The following is a 26,356-nucleotide window of genomic DNA, read 5'->3' as shown; positions in this document are numbered from 1 at the left end:
TTTTATATACATTTTATCATCAGTAGTTCAATACCATAAAATGCAGTTTCTTGACCTTCTTATCTGTCAGTGCAGAGAGAAGTACAGCCATATTTGAATTCAGCCACTCATTTCTTAGTTGACGATATGAGAACATACTCTTTATAAATGTTTACGAATTCGGATGGCTCTTGGATACAGACTCCTCGACTTTTTATTCTTTAAAGGATTCACAAACATTTCTATGTATGATTAACTGTGATTATAATGAACAACAGATGTAGCATTGCCTAGTGCAATGGGAAGTTTTGTGGCTTATCAACATGTTATTTTCGTTGTAATGCTATTCACAGGAAATAATACCTTTTCCTTGGTACAGCAGTGGTTTCGGCACTTTAAGATTTACATAACATTTTCAAAATAGTGTCCCCAATCTACTGTATTTACTCGAATCTAAGCCGCACTCGAATCTAAGCCGCACCTGAAATTTGAGACTTGAAATTCAAGGGGAGAGAAAAGTTTTAGGCCGCACCTCCAAATCGAAACAAAGTTGGTCTATTGTAATATGAGACACAATTTAGGTAGAATAAATGACGATACAGCTACAGTAATTTGGTTCGAGTCGTGAGCTTAGCAATTAAGCTTTACCAGGTAGCCATTGCTATGCGTCAGGCGTGCTTCATCTGGTTTGAATTGGTTGCTTATTTTTCTATGATCTGATCAGTGCCATTCTCTTTTGTTATAGGTGTTTACGTCACTCTAGGTTGAAAATGCATTATTGTACTGTGTCATGCATTGTTTGTCGCATTCTGATAATAAGTGTTTACGACCTGTCGTTGCTCGCGGCATGGCTTGCTTTTGTGTGCGCTACCGCCGCTTAAAATAAAAAAAAAAAGAGAGGAATTGTCTCATTAGCGAAACAATGGCAAGAAACTGCTATTTGTTGTTACTTACACTGCTGCTTTCTTTGATAATGATCAACAAGAACCAAATAATAGACTGCGTATGATAGATGTTCTGAATAAGAGTTTAACTGAAAGTTTTCTCTGTTTCAAAATCTTTGCAGACGCCTCTTTTGTACATTACATTCTGCACAGAAATTAGATTCATCTTAGATTTAAAAATGTAATCAATTGCCGTGCTTCATTTCTGATTGTATCACTATTAGGCATAAGAATAATACGAATATAAACATGACATGATATGTATATTCTTCCGCATTTGCTGCTGTCTCACACTAGTTTCGTAGGTTATTAGGCAGACAGGATTTAAATGAGATAGCAGCAAACACGAAAGAATACATGGCAAAATGTTTATATTTGTATTATTCTTATGTTGAAGAGAATACTGCATGTGATTTGCAATTCATAAAAGTTCCTATTAGCAACCATCTCTTCTCACAGGTACGAAAAAATTCAGAATGTAGAGTTGGCCATATTGACAAACATCCCAAATAGTCTTGCCAGTCAGATTTTCGTAGTACATTGAAATGCTGCTGCTGCTGCATTCGAAGATGAACAACACAGAATTTGTATTTACTTCGTTGGATAATGTATGAAAATGTAGTGGTCAAAACTCGGGGCGGAGAAAAAAGCTCGTCTTACACCTTTTTTTTTAAATTTATTTACTGACGCAGAGGTTTTGGCGCCAGTATTTATATTTGTGCCTGCAAAGCATGCCTGTGTAGCGCTACATATATTCGACGGCAGAAGTTAGTTGTGGCGGCACCTACCAACATTTTTCAGAACTTCCACTTACTTTGCACTCGATTCTAAGCTTAGATTCGAGTAAATACGGTATTCTCTGTCCCTTCCTTGCACAGCCCTTACTGAAGTGCAGGAAATGGCCATTCCAACAAGCTGTCACATTGAATCTGGTGTCTATTTCCATCACAAACTGAACATGGCTACAGTATATCAGTCCCACATACATCCCTAATTTGCACAGGGACACCAGTTCTTACTGCTGCACAACTTAATACAACCGTAGTTTACCAGTTGTCATCAAAGAAGATCTGTCACAGAATGCTGTGGCCACAGTTAGTTTTACAATTGCATAGTGGTTGTAACAGACTCTGAAGAACACAGCCTTGCTGTACCCATAAGTGTGTTCATCACCACGTCATTTATGGACCCAAATGAAACAATCGAAAAGAGAGGTTGACAAGATCTTCACTACAGGCATTGCGATCTTCTCAAACACCATCGAGTGCAAAAAATACAGCACAACATCTGTTTCATAACATTGCAAAATCCGCAATCCAGTTGGCATTGCTGCACAATAAGGTCTCAACATGGGGAGACAAGGGTCATCTTCATTCAGTCCTAGGCTATTAAAGCGTTAGTTGTGTGGGACAATTTGAAGTTTGTTTTTGGAGATTTCCCACATTCATCTCGACAAATGCCAGCCTGGATTACACTTTGCTCAAACAATCCAAAATATAAGTTTCAAAATGCATTTTATAAATCTTTAATGCCACTCAACTTTAAAAGTTAGATGGCATGAAAATAATGCAATAAATTCATTAACACAACCAGCTGAGACTTTTGTCATCTATAAGGTAGATGGCATGAAAATAATGTAATAAATTCATTAACACAACCAGCTGGGGCTTTTGTCATCTATAACAACCTGTTACAGATGACATCAAAGTTAAATATGTGTTTTTACAGTTTGTTTCCTATCACTCCACTTTGAGGGGTATTAATCAGAGACATTTTTGTTGATTATTTTTGTTAATAACCAACTTCCCCATCCTCACAACAGGTAGGTCCTCTTAATCCTGGGGTCCGAGTGACCTACCCTTTCTTTTTTAACTGTCTCCAACTTACCCTTTTCTCTTCCCTGAATAAGGAACCATTAGTTTTGAGAATTACAATAGTTTCACATATTTTTATATGTGCTTATTGGCAGTACTGAAATTTTACCTTCTGAAGGATTTTCAGTAAATTATTAGTAACAATTGTAATATTATATCCACAAAACAAATCATCCCATCAGTCTATAGCGTCCATCGATAAACATCGACTGAGCTATATACATGTTTGGTTGCAGACATAATTAAACAGTGGGAGGCAATTAAATTTGACACTTCATTAATAAACCAAAACAGTTATATGATCAGAATGGCATTTTGTGCTGGTGAATGTACATACAATTCACATGGTGCTCACACAAATTAAGCACATCAACTTAATTAAATTTCATAGTTAACTTACATGTATAATAAGATTAACTTTGTTTTTCCAAGCCTCTAATATTTTGGTGCTTGGCAATAAATATATTTTACAATTTCTTACAGTATTAGGAACTTCAGTTATTTTAACCCTACAGGAGTCCCATGTGGACTGACAGTCCATATCATATGAGTGTATTCTTTCCTTTTCTTTTCACCTCTTCAGACCCAGGAATTACATGAACAGAGTACCTTCCATTGCCAGTACACCTTCCCCCCCCCCCCCCCCCTAGAGCAGCACTGATGAATTGGTCAAGAATTGTGGACCAATAGTCCCACGTGAGCAGTGGCATTACATGTAATTTGCCATTAGGAGAAACAGTAAAAGAGAAGCCATTGTAGCCTATTATACTTTATTCTCAAGGGGTTTCTTATTACTGCGGTGCTAACTTCTGTTAGTTTCACTGTTTTGTTAGGGACAGGTCAGTTAATTATTCTATTTACATATTTTTATGGTCTGGAACTGCCAATTGAATTCATGAAGCTAAGTAAGCAACCAGTAGGTTCAAATCTGCCTTCAAAAATCTTTTATTCTTGTGCCATTTATTCCTAAGAAAGGAAAAAAGATTGTACTTGGATCGAGTCACTACCATGATGACAAACATGGAGTCATGGGTTCGATTCCCGGCTGAGTTGGGTATTTTCCCTACCTGGGGACTGAGTGTTTGTGTTGTCTTCAACATCATCATCATCATCATCATTCGTGACTGTGGTTCAATTGGACTGTGTAAAAATTGGAGCATGTCAAAATTGGGACTTTGTATGGCCACTGATGACTGCACAGTTGATTGCCATACAAACCAAGTATCATCACCATGATGACAATGTTGAAGAGATGGACAAAGCAGAAATGATAATTCTGTACAACATGACGAAAGGAGGGGTAGATACGTGTGACACTTGTGTGCTCTTACAACTGCTCAAGACACACTTGCTGTTTACCTATCATCATATTTTATTCCCTACTGAATGTTGGAGGTAGCAGTTCTTTAGTAATCCATCCTGCTACCAAACCAGACAGCTGCACTAGATGAAGAGATTTTCTACACCTGTTGTCTTGTCAGCTTGTTTCAGAACAAGTGGAAGTCCACACTGCCATTGAAATTTAAACATAGTAAATTATATCTTCACATATACTTAGTTGATTTTTACTTATAAATCTGCACTTATCTCCATGCAGACTGACAGCCCACAGCAACTACTAATCATACAAATCATGACACAAACTGCAGGATTAATTTCTTTGAGTAACACTTATCTGGATAACAAGGTTAAACTAAAAAGGAACCTCTCTCACACCAGTAACTAAAGCAATTTTGTTGTGTGTACTGCGGCCTTCATTATTTTATAGGCTAACAAGTATGTAACCCATCTTTCCCCTTGCTCTGAAGGTGTAGACCATGCTTCCTGTATTCCCACCTCCCAAAGCATCAACTGGGGCAACTCAAAACATGAACTCTCCCTGAAGTCTACACCAACCCTCTCAGTTCCCAGTTTACTTTCTGTACAGCTTTGTTAAGTCAAGGCTGATCATGTCGCCCAAGAACCTCGATGAAGCTCACATTTGAGTGCACAGTTAATGCTCCAAGTGTGTCCAGATCAATACTGATGCTATACCTCATATTTACGGCCATGTTGGTACCTGTTCCTCCAGCTATCTGTGCCTGATCTCCACATTCAAATCCCTAGTTAATGTCTTAAGGTACTCTATTGCCTATAAAAGGCTCACACTTGGTTTCACAATACTTCTGACCTGGAAACTTGATACTAGCTTTTCCTACTCTGCAACTGTTGCCCTACACCACTCCCATGACAGCTACCTAGAAGCAAGAATTTCCTTTTTCTGTCTGATTTTATTTCTGTTCTAGCCAAAAAATAAATAAATCAAAAATAAAATACCAGTCTGCTGTGGCCTGTTTTCATCTTCTGTTGTATTCACTATAAACCAACTTGTTGCCCACAAAATGAGAGTTGACACTAGTCTGTACAGAAGAAAAATGCCATTTTGCACGAACTACAAACGACCATACTATCTAAAGCCGCAAATGACCCTAGTATCTAAAACTATTGACATTTTGATTAGTTTTCTGTCATGTATAAATACAGGAGCTGTACAATCATAGATGAAATACCTGTGCACACTGTTTCTATTTTAGAAATTAACTGCACTAAAGCCAGATCATCAATGGTACACAAAGTTGACCCATGGATCTCGTCATTGGTTGAACTTCCTCTGTTCAGTCCATGAGTTATATAGACGGGATCTTTCTTGTTGGCATTACATTTTCTTAGATGTTTTTTTAAATGGCGAACATAGCAGGTGCTGCAAAAAGTAGAAATAAAAAAAAATTTAAATGTGGTATCCACGCAGGCTAATGAGCTGCATAAAAGTGTTTTATTAAACAGACAGCAGAAAAATTACACTGCCAGAAAAAAATGCAACATGCTCAAGGACAAGGTCATTTTAATGACAAGTGGGGTGACAGTTAGTTCATCATTGTAGGAGTATGTGATAACAAATTCAGACAACATAAAACACACGTCACGGTAAATGGTTACCAAACAGCCATCTCAATACACAGTGTACAACAACCACCCACCCACCCACTCACCCACCCCACCTCTAGCAGCAATGCTCTTAGGGTGCCAAACAGAATCCTGGGACAGATTGTCCCTAGCATTTTGCACATTTTGTTGCAATTTGTAATTGGTTCTAGCAAGCTCTGCAGAATGAGGAAGTTCCCATTTCATCATGTTTAAGTTTTCAATTGGCGAGAGATCTGGTGATATTGATGGCCTGGGCAGTTGCGTTTCACAAACAGCACATTGCGTCACAGTGGCCATATGTAGATGTACATTGTCCTACTGAAAATGCACATCACCTTTCTGTCGAAGAAATGGCAGTAGCAAAGGGATAACAGTCTGTCCAATATAGTGCGCTGGTGACTTTACCCTGCAGAAACAGCAAATTTGATTGTCTGTTGTAACTGATGGCCCCCAGACACCATGAAGCCTGGGATGGGACCTATGTGTTGTGGGTGAATCCACTCTGGAATAGGTAGCTCACCAGGCCCATGCCATACAAATTTATGTCCATCACTCACATACAAATACGTATAACCTAATCACTGAAGACAAGAGAGTCACTCCACTTCCCAGTCAACTCTTGTCATGACACGAGAGTATTCATGCTTGGGAGTGCTGCAGTGTCAGTGTCAGCCTGGTCAGAGGCACATGTGGTCTTAATCCTACTGCAACCAGGTGGTTCCCAATGACATAGCAGGTGCAACATGCAGCCAGTGTTTGTCCCAGGAAAATGTTAGGTCAGCCACCACTGTTCACAAATTGTGTCAATCTCGATGTGCATCTGTACTATGCAGATGTCCAGAACCTGGTCTACAGGTGTGGTAATGCCCCACAGACCATTGTTGTAGGCAGGAATGTGCCACCAACACAATGTGCACAAAATGTGTAGCATTCTGTTGATATGTCCACCCAGCTTATTGCCGGCTCACAATGTGACCCTGTTCAAGTAGATGAAGCTGTTCAACAGGAGTACATACTCATCAGTGGGGCTTGTTTGTACCCTAGAATGAATGTTGATATGTTACAAACACTGTTCACCTCTAAACTCAGCATAGTTACTGCCTGCAGAGTCAAAACAGAGGGCACAAAAACAGGCCTCCTGAGCGCAATCAGACTGCCGGTGACCATGACAAATGAATCACTAACACTGTAGTTTGAGCACACATAATTGTTGTGACTCGCCGATCATTCAAAGGGCCGCCGCGCAATTACACACATCCTCTACGTGCGGCGCTGTCTGCCAGCCATGCAGCAGCTGCGCCACCTAAGCGGCCAGCCGAGCAGCGGCCGCTAGACTGAGACTCAGTGCTTATTCGAACGCTAACGTGTACACACATCAACTTACTCTGTGACTTATATGTGTTGTTGTGTCGTTCCTAAATATATGTGTTAAACTTGAAGTTCTAACAATTGGCGACGAGGTAGTGGATTTTTCCTTTACACCGTTGACTCACAGGGTTCCATGGCTACTGTCGAGCAACTCTTGCAAAATCTCCTTGAACAGCAAACGCTTCTAACAGCGGCGATTCGAGATTTCGTCGCGGCGTCAAATGCGGGGTGTTTCTCGTCGTTGGCTGTACCTCCTTTTCCTCCTTACGACGAGACGGCGGAAGACTGGTCTGATTATGAAAAACGTCTTCGGCAGCACTTCTTGGCATTTCATGTCACGGACGAACAACCATGTAAGTCTCTGTTCCTTTCCTGGATTTCACCTCAAATGTATCGGTTGTTGTCGCAATTGGCTCCTTTGAAGGATCCTGCGTCTTTGTCCTTTGCTGAAATGTGCTCACTTCTGTCTGTCTATTTTCAAAAGCAAACGCATGTGGTAGCCTCTCGTGTTGCCTTTTATCGTTGTCAAAAACAACCAAATCAATCCTATCGCGCTTGGGCTGCTGAGCTTCACGGCCTCAGTCGAAAGTGTCAATTTGTTACTGACGTTCACAAAGGATCCTATGCCAATTCCATGGTACGGGATGCTATTATCCGGTCAGCGTCCGACAAAGAAGTTCGGCAACGTGCCCTTCAGTTGGCGAATCCGACTCTAGATGAAGTTCTCTCCATTGCGCAGTCTTTTGAAATTTCTCACGCCGCTGGGGCGCAAATAGAAGCGTGGGGTGATGTTGGGGAAATACAACCTCTGTGCCCTGTTGACGACGCGTGCGGCGCGTCCCTGCCGGCCGACGTGGCCGCAATGCGCTCCCACGTGCAGCCTCGGCCTAGCCGTAAACAACCCACTAAGAAACTGCAGCAAAATCCCTGACAACTTCCTTCATGTCCGCGGTGTTTTATGAAACATTCACGCGAGGATTGTCCCCAACGTTGGGCTGTGTGTCACAATTGCAAAAAGAAAGGTCATGTGTCTTCCGTTTGTAAATCCGACCGCATACATGATGTTCAGGAACATGACGCTGATTCTGATTCTGTGTTGTCTGTCAATTGCACTTCTTCCCTTTCAGGGAAGTTATTCCTCACTGTCCAAATCCTTGGTCGAGATGTTCGCATGCAAGTGGATACCGGTTCTGCTGCCACTATAATTAATTCTCAGACGTATCTTCAGCTGGGTTCTCCACTCCTGTCCCCTGTCACTCGGCAATTACGGACGTACAATAAACAGAAGATTTCTCTCTTGGGACAGTTTAATGCTGAGGTATCTTACAAATCCGTCGTTCACACTGTTCCCATATTTGTGGTCGACCAGAGCAATGCAGAAAATCTTTTTGGTTTCGATGCCTTTCGCGTTTTTCGGTTCTCCATAGATGACTCTGTCAATATTGTCTCTGACGCTATTCCTTATGCTCAAATGGATTCCTTGTCGATGACATTTTCGTCCCTTTTTTCTCCTGGGTTAGGCCATGCAAACGACTTTGAAGCTCATATCACGCTCAAACCCACTGCTCGGCCTAAGTTTTTTCGGGCTCGGCCCATTCCTGTGGCCCTTCGTGATCGGGTAAAATGGGAGTTGGATCATCTCACTACTTCAGGGGACTTGCTTCCTGGCACTTCCAGTGAGTGGTCCTCTCCTGTCGTTGTAGTTGCTAAGCCCAATGGTGATATTCGTCTCTGTGGCGATTTCAAAGCCACTGTAAATGCTCAATGCCTCATCGACACTTACCCTATGCCCCGTCCTGAAGAACTGTTCACTAAACTCGCTGGAGGACAGTATTTTTCTAAAATTGATCTGTCAGAAGCTTATCATCAACTTCCTCTCGACGCTGCTTCTCGGCAGTTTCTGGTCCTTAACACGCCTTTCGGCCTCTATCAATACCAACGCTTGCCATTCGGGGTTGCTAGTGCCCCTGCTCTCTTTCAGCAATTCTTGGAACAATTATTGCTTCCTGTCCCTGGGTGTATCAATTACATGGACGACATTGTTGTCACTGGCTCCACCACTGAAGAACATCTTCAAAATCTCCGCACACTTTTTAATGTCTTACAGACTGCTGGTCTTAAGTGTAATCTTCAGAAATCACAATTTTTTCAGGCCTCTATCACGTACTTGGGGTTTCAACTCTCTCGGGATGGTATTCGTTCGCTTCAACAAACTGTCGCTGCAATCGATGCCCTTCCTCGCCCTACATCTGTTAAGGAACTGCAGGCCTTCTTGGGGAAAATAGCATACCATCACAAGTTTTTACCGTCTGCGGCGTCGGTGGCTCAGCCGTTGCATCGCCTGTTGCATAAAAACGTGCCTTTTCACTGGTCCGTGTCATGTGACGCGGCTTTCCAGAAATTAAAGACTATGCTGAAACAGGCCCCGTGCCTGGCTACTTATCGACCTGGCCAACATCTTGTTCTTGCCACAGACGCCTCTCAATACGGGGTTGGGGCAGTCCTTGCGCACCATTTTTTTGACGGTTCGGAACAACCCATTGCTTATGCCTCCAAAACGCTCACGGATGCCCAACAAAAGTATTCTCAAATTGAGAAAGAAGCTTTGGCCATCATTTATGCTCTTCATAAGTTTGGTGTTTTTCTCTATGGCTCAAAATTTCATCTTGTTACGGATCACAAACCAATTGTTTCCTTGTTTCATCCATCAACGTCACTTCCCGACAAGGCTGCACACCGCCTCCTGCATTGGGCTCTTTACTTGTCCCGTTTCAATTATGAGATTCATTTCCGGCCAACGGCTCAACATGCGAATGCTGATGCTTTGTCTCGCCTTCCCATGGGTCCTGATCAGGCATTCGATAGGGACGAACTTTTGTGTTTCCACCTGGATGTTGCCAAGCAGCGGGTTGTAGACGGGTTCCCCATCACTGGGGACAGGCTGGCGGCTGCTACGCGTTCTGACCCTACCCTCTCCCGGGTTTTACGCTGTATTCAGAAGGGTTGGCCAGATCGCCCGTCCGCTAAGACTTCTGATCCGTTGCGGAACTACTAAACTTTGCGCTACCGCGTCACGGCTAGGGATGGTGTTATCCTCCTCTCCACTGACAATGCTTCGCCGCGTGTTGTGGTCCCTGCATCTTTGTGTGCTTCGGTCTTGCGCCTCCTTCACCAGGGGCACTGGGGTGTGTCTCGCACAAAATCTCTGGCGTGCCGTCATGTGTACTGGCCTGGCATCGACTCTGAAATAGCACACATGGTTGCTGCCTGCGGCCCTTGTGTGTCACAGGCCGCTGCCCCGAAGTCATCTTTGTCACCGTGGCCTTCGCCTGAGAAGCCCTGGGAGCGCATTCATGCTGATTTTGCGGGACCCTTTTTAGGTACTTATTGGCTCCTCGTAATTGACGCCTACTCTAACTTTCCTTTCATTGTCCTTTGCACGTCACCTACCACCGCGGCAACTACCAGTGCTCTCGCCCGCATTTTTTCTTTGGAAGGCCTCCCCTCTACTCTTGTTACTGATAATGGTCCGCAATTTGCCTCTTCCGACTTTGCGGATTTTTGTGCTCGTCACGGCGTTACGCATGTCACGGCCCCGCCATTCCATCCACAATCCAACGGTGAGGCTGAACGACTGGTCCGCACATTTAAGGCTCAGATGCGGAAACTTCTGACTTCTCCTGCAGGACTCTATACTGATGTGTTCTTTATTTATGAGACTTTGTGCTGTTCTAAACTTCATTTAGTGTTACTGTGGCTCTCTTCATGTGGAAGTGGAATAAAACTTTGTTTGTGTTACTTTTGACATGGTATCTGTACAACATTACAACAACTGCAACCCTTAAGTATGCACAAATTATACCCTGGTGCCACTGAACACAATCCTTGAGGGTGCTGAATTTGTTCTGGCCATGTATGTGTACAGTACAACTTCTAGCATACAAACTGCTTGCAGTCAATTTATCAGCAATCAAAAGTAATTAGTATCCCACACATTCAACAAAACAAGAATGACAATAGTGATTTTATTTGATCTGATTTATTCATCTGTAGACAATTAACAATGCACAAGTGCCATCAGAACATGTACAATAATTGTATTTCTCATAAGTAGAGGTAGAGTATGTAGAAATGTCTCTAGAAATGTAATTGATAAACTTTGCTATGTTAATAAACTGATAGGAATATTTTGTTATTGAAGAACGAGACTTATTTGACAAACATTGCTCCCAGTACAGCTGAAGGAAAGTCCCTACAAACTGGTTGCTACAAAGGAAATGAATTGGAAAGTGCAAAAAAAAAGGTTGCAGTAAAGTGCTGATAGTTTATGTGGGCATGTTTTAAGTCCTATTTCAAGAAAATTAAATGATACTAAAAATCGATGTCTTCAAAGTACAGTGCTGGAAAAGCAAGCAGATTTTTATAAAGCATTATAGTCCTAATTAGTAGTCTCAGAACAATGAAGAAGCAGAAGGAGAGAGGGGGGAGGGGGGAGAGGGGCAGAGAAAGAGAGAGGGATTAGAATATGACCTGGAATCCTGAAATAGATGGACCATAATGATGATTCTGTGCATCTAATCTGTTAACCTTTTGTAAAAAGGAGTGACCTGCCATGTTTTTGAGTCGCATGGGACCACTCATACAGCAAGAGATTTTTGATAAATATGAGCAAGGGAAGGAGCTAATTCCATGATGTATTCAATGTGAAATCTAACTGGAATTCCATAAGGGCCCAGTGTCTTGTTCATTTTAAGTAGTAATTACTGTTTTTCAATATTGGGCATGCTTTTATCAATGGCATTTTTTGAGAGCCTGTGCAGTGGTCCAAGATTGGTATGGTAGTATCTTCTTGCATGAATTCATTTTTAAAACTTCTGCTTTCTCTCTGTTGTCATCAGTTTCACCACCAGATCCATGGGAGATTGAATGGGAGGTGTGGACCCATTCATTGACTTTGCTTATGACAGATCTACTTAAGGTTTTGCCCAGATGTGAAAGTGAAAATTATTGTAGGCTTTTTGCATGGGCCTTCTTTCAGATGCCCAATTCACTATTAACTTTCCTATCTTAGTTTCCCTTCCATCTCTTTGCATATATCACTCCTATAAATATCATCAACAGAGTAAAACAAGAATAACAAATACTTTTACAGTCTAAACTGATGCATTTCTGCTGCTTATGATTATCACATACAGTCAATTGTAATCTCAAATTTAAAAAATCTGAGAAACATCAGCTATTTTTGCAGTGACTAGCAGCATACAGATGTAACAAGAATGATAGTCCAACCATTGATTCACAGACTCCCAACAGTAAGGCATAAAAGAGTAAACATATGACTCTTCCTACCACAGAATATATTAAGTAAAACCTTCTGAATATTAGTAGTTCAACATCTATTGAGGTGTGTATGAATATTTTATTTAGCACTTTTGACAAAGTTGTCATTTTTAGTTTGTTATAATGTCCAAATTTTCTTGAAATGCTTTTTAAACATTCAAGTGTTGCTCTAATCTCAGTTATAGCAATGTTACATTATAAGTTAACCAATGATCCATGAAACAATAAAGCAAAAGCTGATTCTCCACTGTTGCTAATACCACTGGTGCCACCATCAAAGGACAACCACTGTAGTACACATCATGAACAGTGTGAAACAAGAGTCTAACTGTGTTAGCTCAGGACATAGAAATAGCAAAACCATATGCATGTTTGGAGTTTGGCGATTTTTCTTTTATAAAGAGTGGCACATTGTCAGAAGAAAGTACATGTTCCAGGTTTCCTGTTGGTACAGTTCTGCTGTAGTACTGATAACAGGTGCATCACAAGTGGCGACTGAGATGGCACAGCAACTGTAATCACACTCCAGAGTGAAGTACGGGGTACAGTATGATTCTTGTGGGCAAAACACCTAAATTGCATGCAGATTCACCCATGAGATTCTGGCAGCATATGGCCCAAACACAATGCCTCATCCAGCTGTAGTGAAATTGTGCCAATAATTTGACCAAGACCTCATAGATGTGGCTGATATTGATCAGGAAGTCCAGATCTCACACCATGTGATTTCTATCTTTTTGGTAAGCTGAAAAACAGCTGGCAAGAACTGATTTTCCTATAACGAGGATGTTCACACAACATTTTTCAAACAGCTCCATGACCAAGGAGCAGACGTCTATCATCGAGACACTGAACGACTGGTAGATTGTTAGGCTGTTGTTTATGGAGACTTCATGGCTATGTTGAAAAACAGTGTAATGTAGCATTCAATGAAAGTTACTTCACCTACCATAGTCATTTGTAACTTACTTTTCAAACTCACTTCATAGTTACACTTAACACACAGCAATGTATGTTCTACAGTGACCAACTGAAAAGTAGCAACACTGGTCATAAAGAGAAGTGGATTCATAGGCTTCTTATAAACGGAAACAGGCATGGACCAAATCTTCTTGACACTTTAAAAATGGAGAACAGAATGGGATTCAGAAATTCCTTGCAAACAACTACAGAAGATTTCAAAAGACTTCTGGAGATGGTTGCTGGACATCTTCCAAAAAAAAAAAAAAAAAAAAAAAAAAAAAAAAAAAAAAAAAAAAAAAAAGGAGGACAATTTCAGACTGCCATTTCTGCTTCCTTCTGGTTACCGTTCATGTTTTTAACCTTTCTTCCCCTATATTTCATTTTTCTAGCATTCAGACATGGGTATGCGATGGTTAACAAAGAGGACACAACTGTTTTGTAAAATATATCCTACCATGTTACCTAAAATGAAAACATGTCTCTTTACTTCAAAATATTCCAGTTCCTGAAATTTAGGTGGAAAAATATTGCTCTGAAAAGAAACAGTACATACCATTTTACGATGTTTATTGATTTTTGTAAGTTCACAGTTCCTAAAAATTCCCAGATTCAACCAAACAATCAGTTTTCTAAATTAATCTTTAAATGTTATGATGTCCACTGTAGCCTTTATAATTGTTCAAATAATAATATGTTTCACCAGCAAATAAACCCAACAATTAGTCACCATTGCTTCACCAAAGGACAGAATACTTTCAAACTTATAATCCATCACATTAGCAAACTGTTCTCTGTGAGAAATCCAAAGAACTATCTCCTCAAATTCTAGCATGTGACCAGTAATGCTTGGACACTATTGAACATGAAACAGCAAGACAATTGCCAAGCCGGGAAAAGCAGCACTCAGCTCTGTATGTTCCACAGAACTAGTGATGTGTAAAAAATACAAATTATTACATCTTACTACTTTTGATAGTAATATTGCTTACACACACTACACACATAATTCACTGCAAATTCTTTGAAACCAGATTGTGAATTACTTAACTTTGAAGTATCATACTAAATATAACCAATAATGAAAACATAGCCACTTCACTGTCACACTGGGATGTGAGACTATAAGATGCAAAAGAATCAAATACTTTTACTGAATAGTTTCCCTGCAATCACTTGAGAATGATTACATAGTGGAGAAACACGCAAATTCAAAACCATGAGGTTTTTAATTTTTTATGCCAAAAGTAAAATGTATCTTGAAAAACCAGTAAGGGATGCAGCTTTACTTCATTTACATGAAGAAATTTTTTCAGCACTGCTTTTCTTGAATCAAATCTACCATGCGACACGATTCTTTGCATGGCGGTATGAAAACGTCTGCAACAAAGAGTATGTGACAAAGAACTGTTGCAATTACTTCTTACATGAGAAGTGCTGTCAAGAGCTACACACCTACGTCAGGCATGTTCAGGAAGTGGCTTGGTGAGCATGAGTATTGTGATAAATGGGATGAGCACACAGTGTTATGTAGCACAAACTGTGTGCTGTCTTTTGAGACATGACCAGATGTTAAGTTTGTTATACTCTTGATCACAAACAAAGCCACTCCTTGTGCTATGATCATAGTGAATATTTTCTCTTTTTCTGTTAATGGCAATGCTGTAACTAAGGATGTCCAAGATTTGTATAATCTTCAAAAGTGGTAACACCAGTTCTGCATCTACAGCTACATCTACATCCATACTCCGCAAGCCACCTGACGGTGTGTGGCGGAGGATATCTTGAGTACCTCTATCGGTTCTCCCTTCTATTCCAGTCTCATATTGTTTGTGGAAAGACGGATTGTCGGTATGCCTCTGTGTGGGCTCTAATCTCTCTGATTTTGTCCTCATGGTCTCTTCGTGAGATATGTGTAGGAGGGAGCAATATACTGCTTGACTCCTCGGTGAAGGTATGTTCTCGAAACTTCAACAAAAGCCTGTACCGATCTACTGAGCATCTCTCCTGCAGAGTCTTCCACTGGAGTTTATCTATCATCTCCGTAACGCATTCGCGATTACTAAATGATCCTGTAACGAAGCGCACTGCTCTCCGTTGGATCTTCTCTATCTCTTCTATCAACCCTATCTGGTACGGATCCCACACTGCTGAGCAGTATTCAAGCAGTGGGCGAACAAGCGTACTGTAACCTACTTCTTTTGTTTTCGGATTGCATTTCCTTAGGATTCTTCCAATGAATCTCAGTCTGGCATCTGCTTTACCGACGATCAACTTTATATGATCATTCCATTTTAAATCACTCCTAATGCGTACTCCCAGATAATTTATGGAATTAACTGCTTCCAGTTGCTGACCTGCTATATTGTAGCTAAATGATAAGGGATCTTTCTTTCTATGTATTCGCAGCACATTACACTTGTCTGCATTTCAGTACAATTTTCCATTGTTACAACCTCTCGATATACCACAGCATCATCCACAAAAAGCCTCAGTGAACTTCCGATGTCATCCACAAGGTCATTTATGAATAATGTGAATAGCAACAGTCCTACGACACTCCCCTGCGGCACACCTGAAATCACTCTTACTTCGAAAGACTTCTCTCCATTGAGAATGACATGCTGCGTTCTTTTATCTAGGAACTCTTCAATCCAATCACACAATTGGTCTGGTAGTCCATATGCTCTTACTTTGTTCATTAAATGACTGTGGGGAACTGTATCGAACACCTTGTGGAAGTCAAGAAACACAGCATCTACCTGGGAACCCGTGTCTATGGCCCTCTGAGTCTCGTGGACGAATAGCGCGAGCTGGGTTTCAAACGACCGTCTTTTTCGAAACCCATGCTGATTCCTACACAGTAGATTTCTAGTCTCCAGAAGTCATTATACTCGAACATAATATGTGTTCCAAAATTCTACAACTGATAGACGTTAGATATATAGGTCTATAGTTCTGCACATCTGTTCGACGTCCCTTCTTGAAAACGGGGATGACCTGTGCCCTTTTCCAATCCTTTGGAACGCTACGCTCTTCTAGAGACCTACGGTACACCGCTGCAACAAGGGGGGCAAGTTCCTTCGCGTACTCTGTTTAAAATCGAACTGGTATCTCATCAGGTACAGCGGCCTTTCCTCTTTTGAGTGATTTTAATTGTTTCTCTATCCCTCTGTAGTCTATTTCGATATCTACCATTTTGCCACCTGTGCGACAATCTAGAGAAGGATCTACAGAGCAGTCTTCCTCTGTGAAACAGCTTTGGAAAAAGACATTTAGTATTTCGGCCTTTAGTCTGTCATCTTCTGTTTCAGTACCATTTTGGTCATAGAGTGTCTGGCCATTTTGTTTTGATCCACCTACCACTTTGACATAAGACCAAAATTTCTTAGGATTTGCTGCCAAGTCAGTACATAGAACTTTACTTTCGAATTCATTGAACGCCTCTCGCATAGCCCTCCTCACACTACATTTCGCTTCGTGTAATTTTTGTTTGTCTGCAAGGCTTTGGCTATGTTTATGTTGCTGTGAAGTTCCCTTTGCTTCCACAGCAGTTTTCTAACTCGGTTGTTGTACCACGGTGGCCCTTTTCCATCTCTTACGATCTTGCTTGGCACATACTCATCTAACGCATATTGTACGATGGTTTTGAACTTTGTCCACTGATCCTCAACACTATCTGTACTTGAGACAAAACTTTTGTGTTGAGCTGTCAGGTACTCTGTAATCTGCTTTTTGTCACTTTTGCTAAACAGAAAAATCTTCCTACCTTTTTCAATATTTCTATTTACAACTGAAATCATCGGTGCAGTAACCGCTTTATGATTGCTGATTCCCTGTTCTGCGTTAACTGTTTCAAATAGTTCGGGTCTGTTTGTCACCAGAAGATCTAATATGTTATCGTCACGAGTCGGTTCTCTGTTTAACTGCTCAAGGTAGTTTTCAGATAAAGCACTTAAAAAAATTTCACTGGATTCTTTGTCCCTGCCACCTGTTATGAACGTCTGAGTCTCCCAGTCTATATCTGGCAAATTAAAATCTCCACCCAGAACTATAACATGGTGGGGAAATCTACTCGAAATATTTTCCAAATTATCCTTCAGGTGCTCAGCCACAACAGCTGCTGAGCCAGGGGGCCTATAGAGACATCTGATTACCATGTCTGAGCCTGCTTTAACCGCGACCTTCACCCAAATTATTTCACATTTCGGATCTCCGTCAATTTCCTTCGATACTATTGCACTTCTTATCGCTATAAACACGCCTCCCCCTTCACTGTCCAGCCTGTCTCTGCGGTATACATTCCAATTTGAGTTTATAATTTCATTACTGTTTACATCTGATTTCAGCCAACTTTCTGTCCCTAGTACTATGTGGGCATTGTGACCTGTCAGATCACTGAAGTTACGCATTGTCAGGCTGAGCTAGCACTTTCATGGGTGACCAACTGGGTCTGCAGAGTGCTGTTGGCAAGCGAGGTGCACTTAGCCATTGTGAATCTAATTGAGGGGCTACTTGACTGGGAAGCTGGCACTTCAATCACGAAAACTGACAACCGCCGTCAGAGCAGTGTGCTGATCACATGCCCTTCCATATCAGCATTCAGTGACACATATCAGCTGATAAGTCAGTGGGTACTGTAGGGCCTTCCAAGGCCTCTAATCAGACAGAGTTAAATTTCCTCAACCTCACCCGCTTGCTACTGTGATTACACCCATGTTTGAAACCACAGAGATGTGTGTGCAACTTTTATTCTGCAGTGAAAAAGTAGCCTTGAATCACATGTGGCATTCAGTTCTGTTCTTTTTAGATTGTGTGAACTGTATGTCATTTACAGTTATCTTTTTATGATTACTGCACAGCAGTGCCACAACTATAAATAAGAAACAAACTCACACAACTACTTACAACTTGACTCTTTTTATGTCGAATAGTAAAAAAGGTGACACTGTAAATTAGCAATTTTTTACTCAATAGGTAAAAATTTCACTCAACTGGTTCTGTTTCTCATGCTACAATCTAAAGTATGTTCAGAAGGTAGTGAAATTGGAGATGCCAAAATGCAAAATGCTTCATGTGTCCATCAACTTGGTTGGCGAGCGAATGACAAGCTACCAAAAAATGAACAGTGAGTGAGCTGATAACCTGGTGGAGCAACTAATAAGTAAGCCATACTAAGCAAGTGGCCTGCTGGGTTTAGAAGTCATCCTCTAGTGCGCACAAATTTCAGATAATGTCGTTATGACATTCAGTGTGGCCTCTGCCATGTCCTGTCATGTCTTAATGCTCGTATTTGACAATTTTAGAATTACATTAAGCTGACAAAAGTAATGGGGTAGCAATACACACATATACATACGGCAGAAGTATCACATACACACAGTATAAAAGGGCAGTGCATTGTTGGAGCTGACATTTCTGCTCAGGTGATTCATGTGGAAAGGTTTCCGACAGGATTATGGCTGCACAACGGGAATTAACAGATTCTGATCACAGAATGGCAGTTGGAGTTAGACACATGAGACATTCCATTTTGGAAATAGTTGGGGAATTCAATATTCTGAAATACACAGTGTCAAGAGTGTGCCGAGAATACCAAATTTAAGGCATTACCACTCACTCATCACAGGAAACACAGTGGCCAACGACCTTCATTTAATGACCAAGAGCTGCTGCATTTGTGTAGATTTGTAAGATCTAAAATAATAATAATAATAATAATAATAATAATAATAAAAGCAACAATGCATGAAATAACCTCAGAGATCAATGTGGGATGTATGACAAATGTATCTGTTAGGACAGTGTCGTGAATTTTAGCATTAATGGCAGCAGATTGAAATGAGTGCCTTTGCTAACAGCACGACAACACCTGCTTAGCACCTCTCCTGGGCTCACGATCATACTGCTGGATCCCTGACGAGTGGAGAGCCATGGTCTGGTCAGAAGAGGCTGATTTCAGTTGGTAAGAGCTGATTACAGGGTTTAACTGCGGCAGAGACCCCATGACGCTATGGACCCAAGTTGTCAACAAGGCACTGTGCAAGCTGGTAGTGACTGTGTTTACAAAGAGTGGACTGGGTCCTCTGGTCCAAATGAACTGATCATTGACCATTTGCAGCCATTCATCAGTTTCATGACACTGCACCCTGTCATCAGGCCACAATTGTTCACAATCAGTTTGGAGAACATTCTAGACAATTTGAGTGAATGGTCTGGCCACCAAATCACCTGATATAAATCCCATCGAACATTTATGGGACATAATTGGATTAGTTTGTACATAAAATCCTGCACTGGCAACACTTTCGCAATTATGGACAGCTATAGAGACAGCATGCCTCAATATTTCTGTAGGGGACTTTCAATGACTTGTTGAGTCCATGCCATATTGAGTTGCTGCACTATGCCGGGGAGCAGGAAGTCCAACATAGTATTAAGAGGTATCCATGACTCTTGTCACCTCAGTTTATTTATCTGTCTAAAAATTATTATTCTAATGAGGTAGTGATATTGATCTTTTAAAACAATTTAGTTTCCTGGCTTAACCGTTTTTAACCACCAGAAAATTTCATTTCACCCCTCGGGGTAATTACCAACCGGTTGGGAATCACAGCTGCAATTGCTGCATAAAGGCAGAGAATGTAGTACAATATGTGGCAGTACTTTCCACAAATTACATGTACTGTTAACACTGACTGTGACTTAAAGCAAATCATAGAGGCAGAAGCCATGCACATTCATCAGCTGTGTTCCAGGAAGTCAATGACTGAATGAGTTTTCCTACAACATTCAAATATTTTTGCTTCTCCAAGAAAGTATTACAAATTTCCACAGCTGCCCATCACCAGCTGCTGCATCAACAGAGAACAAAGCACATTTAGTCACCCCAGTAACTGATCATAACTATCCTCCAGTCATCAGTACTAACAAAATGCAGGATTGGATGAGGTAGTCTGATATGCTGTACCCTAGAAACACTCAGTTCCTCTTTGACTACATACTTCAAATAAGTTCTTTGCCTGACTCAATGAGATTTCACAAAATCCCAACATTTGAGTCACTACTGCCATGTGTAACATGTCCCATTCCATTCTGACCCTTTCTAATTGGTGTTTCAGTTTCCACATCCTTGAAAATACTTTGAATCTTCCTCACACTGAGCACTATCATATGTATGTATTGATTAAATGAAATAATCATGCACTTAGAGCTTTAGTGAATATTCATGCACAGCATGGACTTGCTTGTTCACAGGATTACAACTGGAAATGCACAATAAATAAGTGAAATCTTCTGCAAAGAATGCAAATAATAGTATTAAATATAGATCCCAAAGACAAAACCGCTTAGCAACTTATGATCACCAACTTTCTCCTCAGAGCATGAAAATATTTTGTTGGCACCCACCAACAGACATAGAGGCGATCATCATAAAAAATAAGAGAAATCAGAGATAACACGAAAAGATTTGTGTGTTCATTTTTCCTCCATGCTGGCCGACAGTGGAACAGTAGAAAAACAGCTTAAAGGTGGTTTGATGAATATTCTACCAGGCACATAATTGTGAATCACAGAGTAATCATGCAGATGTAGATGTAGAACTAAACCTCTGTAAGATCCCAAACCAACATGTTACACGGCCAGAACTCTGCTAAACAATACCATAGAACCCATAGCAACTAATTATATGAACAAATGGATCAAAAGTGTAGTGTGATAAAGAAAGGGATGAAAAACTAGATTTGCAAATATCAATCTGTGGGAACAATGTTGGCAGCATTTCAAAAATGGTTAACATCTATCGTAGGTACTTAAATGAAATCAAATTAATGCCTATAAATTATATGTAACAGTAGCTATTGTACTCAGCAACCTTCCATCGGAAATTCAAGTGACTTTTCCTAATTATATCAGGGCAAAAGTAACTTAACCTTTAATGTTTATTTGATTGTTGAAAGGAAACTGAACTGTATTACAATAAGATAACACAGGAAGGGAATTTAGTGGGGAAGAAAGGTTAGGACTTCCTTTCCCACTGATAACGAGGTCATTCAAGAGAGTGTATAACATCAGAATACACTAGGATGGGGAAGGAAATCAGCCATGTCCATTTGAGGACAATCACAATCTGGATGGCTGGATGGAAATTTGAAGGTTGTTCCTCCTGAGTGGGAGTCTAGAATGTTAAATACCACACTGCCTCACTCATTTTAGTTTGTATGAGGCAGATTAAGCTTCTTAAAGTTTAATAGTACTGCATGACATGAGGGAGATTTAGTGTGAGAAGACACATAACAAAATTTTATGGTTAAAAGTGAGAGAAGACACTCACAGAAAACAAGTAAAATAATGGAATGTCACTAAAACAGGAAGGAAGAACAGAGGCATACCAGAGTATTGATGAAGAATGGACAAAACAAACAAACAAACACACACACACACACACACACACACACACACACACACACACACCCCTCCTGGGCTGCAAAGTTTTGAACCTCTTTTGGGGAAGAAAAATACAGGTATGTTTGCTTCTAATAAGCTACGAAAAAATATTTCAAGCAACTGATAAGGCACTCACACAATAAAGAAGCATCTTATGATTAATAAATGTAAGATTTGTTTAGTCAACAAGATTTTTGAGGAAATGTATAGCCTATTTAGTGATGACATGAAGTATGTTGTTTGGTTGTACATAAATGGTTGAGAGGGATCATTTATATGAATGCATAATAATACACATATCTTGACCTTTCAAAATAAGCACAGCTGTCATGTGTGGCAATGGTTCACCCTCATTTCTTTTCAGCTGTTTAATGGAGAAAACAGTAAGAATTTGAAAACAAAAACTGAAAGGATTCAAAACATCACAACTCGTGATAGAGATTACTAGCAAATGAATTGAAATAAATTTCACAGAATTTGTGGTACAGTGGCATGGGGATTTCAGCGTGTATCTGGACTGAAGACATGTACCCATAAATGAACAAAAAATTATTTATGGAATTTAATATTTTGAGATGATAATTTATAACTTAATGACTACTACTCATACAGCAGAATAAGAAATTACATTCTGTTATTTATAGAACAAAGGCAGAAGGAAAATCAAAACATAGCAGTTAAAAAAAAGGTGAGAAACTTAATGAAGGTAATTACACCTACTTGAAAATTTCTGGTAAAAGGCCACATACTTTACCCATTACTGATAGTGGTGGAAGTCCTTGTGAATAACCAGAAACAGGATGGTAAGACATAGTCTAATGAGGAGGTTATCAGTGAATCAGTTATGAAAGAAGCACCAAAGACAAAACATGTGCAGTAGGTGAAATTGGGTAGCAAATAGTTGGTCATAATGAATACATGGACAAGACAAAACTGGTGTAAAACATCGTGGAGAGGAATTGTATCATATGTGGAACAGCTTTAAGACATGAGTAATAATGTAAAACAAAATTAACCAACAAAATTGGAAACATCATTAAATTTCACTCTGAGAGAGTACATAATGACAAACAGATACATAATAAACAGGTTCCCAGAAAAGTTTACAAAATTTTCAGTATAATTGTTGATGCAACTGAAATGTTTTTCATAATTATACTTACTGACTGCTGTCTAGGGGGCACACCATTCGAGCAAATTGGTCTGCAACTTCTTGAAGCTAAGCAAGAAATGGAATTAACATTTCAGAACATAAAAATTACAATGCAGTAATTTGTTCACTGTAAATAAGTATTGCTGTAGTTCTATTATATGTTTATTACCTTATAAATAAATAAAACTTTTTTTTAAATTTTTAATTTAGTGCATTAATGTGATCTTAGTAAATGAGTGTAGTGTTGTAAAATGATTCTTTCATATAGTGTGCACTTGGGACCTGTGGAAGGTACATTAGCTTTTTTATTTTAGTTGTAAATATTTGTCATGTATTATTGTTTTTTTGACATGTTCTACACATCCGGGAGAACCCCCTCACTACAGATATTGGAATGAAAGTAAATCTAATCTAATCTAATCATATCAACGGTGCACTTGAGTTTAAAATACTGTCAAATAAAGGGGCAACAACTGAGAATGGTAATGCAGGTCCCCTGTTGTGTAAGTTCTACTAACAAATGAAGTGGGTTTTAGTAAATGACATATTGTGTAACAATGGCTTCCTACACTACACCCATATACATCACATAAAATATAAAAAAAACAAAATGTGTTATCATAATTATCAATATAACATCCAGCCCACCAGAACTCTTCCAATGAAGTGAATGAAGATGACATGCCCCTTATGAAATCATTATCATTTAATAAAGCATTCACCTTCACCTTTTGTTTCATTCAGTGATACGTTAATTCACATAGCAAGAAACTCAAATGGCACCAAATAAATGTGGGATCATATGCTTCACTAAAATTTGAAGAAACTGAAAAAGTATGTCACTGCATTGCCATGCAGAAGAACAAAGTGATAACTTTCCATAAGTAAAGCTCAACATTTTTATATATAAAATAATCTGTTCCTTTGGATAGAATTCATAATTAATTATCTCTGTAAATTATACTTTTGTTGCAATGAAACAAAAAATTTTTTCACATTCTTTAAATCACACACACACACACACACACACACACACACACACACACACACACACAAACTGATACAATACTTCCACATGTCATTTTGTACATTTGTTTTATAGCCATCCCTTACCACATTAAAAGTAAATGAAAGAAAAAAAATTCCTGGTATAATACAAATAAACCACTAAAGGTTATTAACATATATACTAAATGGTGTGTACTGTTTCAAAGGTCAGAAAGACTTCTGATGAGTGATGAGAGTACTGATTTATAGGATAGCAAAAGTAAAAATATCATCTTGTCAAGCTTTCCACTAATTTTTGAGTCTATCCATGGGGTCGTTTGTGACAGGTTTCTTTTATTAAATGTTTTCAGTGAACTTATTGCACAAAACTGGTAAAAATTACCAAGTATGTGACTATATTCTCCATTCTCTCAGTCAGGAAAGCAATTGACTGTCAAAGAAATGAATGTGTTATACTTCTGGCCATATGACCAATGTTTACACGAGTGCCAATAATTATCTGTCACCTGAAGCATTATTTTTTCCTAGATGTAAAATGTAGTGCAAACTCTTTTTTTAGTCCACCAGTTGCCTGCTTCCACACACTCTTGAGTGCATAGCCAGTACCTTGATTAAAGTTGTTAGCCAGTACTGTCCATTGCGGCAGAGTCCTAGTAATTTGAATCATGAACCTGAATCTGTGTCTGCTCAAACAAGGTTCTTAACTTCTTCAGAGGCTTATGTTCAACTAACATTGATTTTATAAATTTCTGTATTTGATGTGTCACTAGTGCTTGTTGCAGCACTGGAAAACAGTCTGAATAAACTACATCATGTATCTACTATGAATTTCATACAGAATATTATAAAAACCTGTGACTCTGAAGGCATGACTACCCTTCATATTTCATCTCTCAGATTTTATTCAACAGTCAAAAATTAGTTTAATGCTTTATCAGCTTAATATCCTATTTTACTGAATTTTGATCAACAGAATACAGGGAACACTGTGTGCCGATCCTCTCCTGCTGATTAAGTAGATTTTTATCTGCATTTTTCACCTCACAATGGAGCTGTTAGCACTGCGTCAGATGGCATTACTCTATAACCGAGTGTTAGTGAGAAAAAAAATTGTGGTAGTAGAGCAAGATCTCAATGGTGTGGTATACATGTTGCCATCTACAGAACTGCTGGTACTGTGCTCCTGCTTATGTTGTAAATGAAGATTTCATTGTATCTTATTGAATCAGACTGCACTCACATGAAGATTAAATTCAGTTTCAAGTTCACAGCAGTTTATGTCAACCATCAGGAAGTGTTTATAACTTTGATTATTTTTGGACTTTCATAAATTTACTGGTGGCTTTACTTCTTCAAGATAATATAATTTCATGTATGAGGACAGCTACAGTTTTTAATGTTACAACAGTGAATTTTGTAATCTTACACATCTGAAAGATTTAGCAACAATGTAAAGGCATGTTAATAATGTGAAAATTAAATCAAGTTCAAAAAATTAGTTCAGTTTAGCGGAAGTGTCTGTTGAAGTTAGTTGGTTAGTGTCCACTGTGCAGTAATCATTTAATACTTTTACTTCTATAATGGATGTATAATTTTTTAATTTAATTTATTTATATTCATATGGGTAACTTGTAAATAGTGTCCTCATTTAGTGTTAGTAACTCAAGGTCACAGAAATAAAATTTATACTAGAATATAATTTTAAAATATCTGGGAGGTTAAAGCATATCAATGGATAGGGGGAGTGAAAATAGAGAAATTAACACTAAAGTTTTTATTTTAACTCTTTAGAAGAGTCAGCAGAATACTTTATGTCAAAATAAATGTATACTGACATACTAGCAATACCATTTGATGTTGATGAACTGACCAGTGAAGAAGGGATGGAGGAAGTGGTTCAAATTGAGCAACCAGCACCTCTTCATAATTACCGTAGCTACAGGATTGCACAAAAATATGGAATGGTCAAAACAGTGTTCTGTATAGAAGTAAGTGCTTTACATTGGAGCTAAGCTGATTTGAATGTGAGCAAGTTGTTGGTTCTTGTATGATAGGTGCTTCTGTAACCAAGGTAGCTGAAGTGTTTGGTGTTTCAGGAAGCACCACATCAAAGATTTATACCACATACAGGGAAAATGGAAAACATCATCCACTAAATCACAATGCAGACACAGTGTGTTAAATGATCATGAAAGATGGTCACTGAAGAGGATTATGGGGAAAAACAAGAGGACAACAGCTGCAAAAGTCACTGCAGAACTGAATAACACACACGCAAACCTTGTCAGCACCAAAACAACACAAAGGGAGATCCATAA

General features: G+C 39.4%; 1 protein-coding gene across 4 annotated transcripts in view; it reads right to left on the bottom strand.

Moving 5' to 3' along the window:
• The window catches only part of LOC126470533 (tRNA:m(4)X modification enzyme TRM13 homolog), a 150,494-nt gene that overhangs the window by 20,106 nt on the left and 104,032 nt on the right, over positions 1 to 26,356 (bottom strand). For all 4 annotated transcript variants that reach the window (XM_050098456.1, XM_050098455.1, XM_050098458.1 and 1 more), the window contains 2 exons: positions 23,041 to 23,096; positions 5,347 to 5,537 (listed from right to left, as the gene is read on the bottom strand). In XM_050098456.1, the coding sequence (XP_049954413.1) occupies positions 5,347 to 5,537; positions 23,041 to 23,096 (247 nt within the window). The remainder of the gene's footprint in view (positions 1 to 5,346; positions 5,538 to 23,040; positions 23,097 to 26,356) is intronic.

Source organism: Schistocerca serialis, chromosome 3 (assembly GCF_023864345.2).
Source record: "Schistocerca serialis cubense isolate TAMUIC-IGC-003099 chromosome 3, iqSchSeri2.2, whole genome shotgun sequence".
NCBI classification, from domain to species: Eukaryota; Metazoa; Arthropoda; class Insecta; order Orthoptera; family Acrididae; genus Schistocerca; species Schistocerca serialis.
The sequence above is the reverse complement of the archived record's forward strand: the minus strand, read 5'-3'. Positions and strand labels throughout refer to the sequence as shown.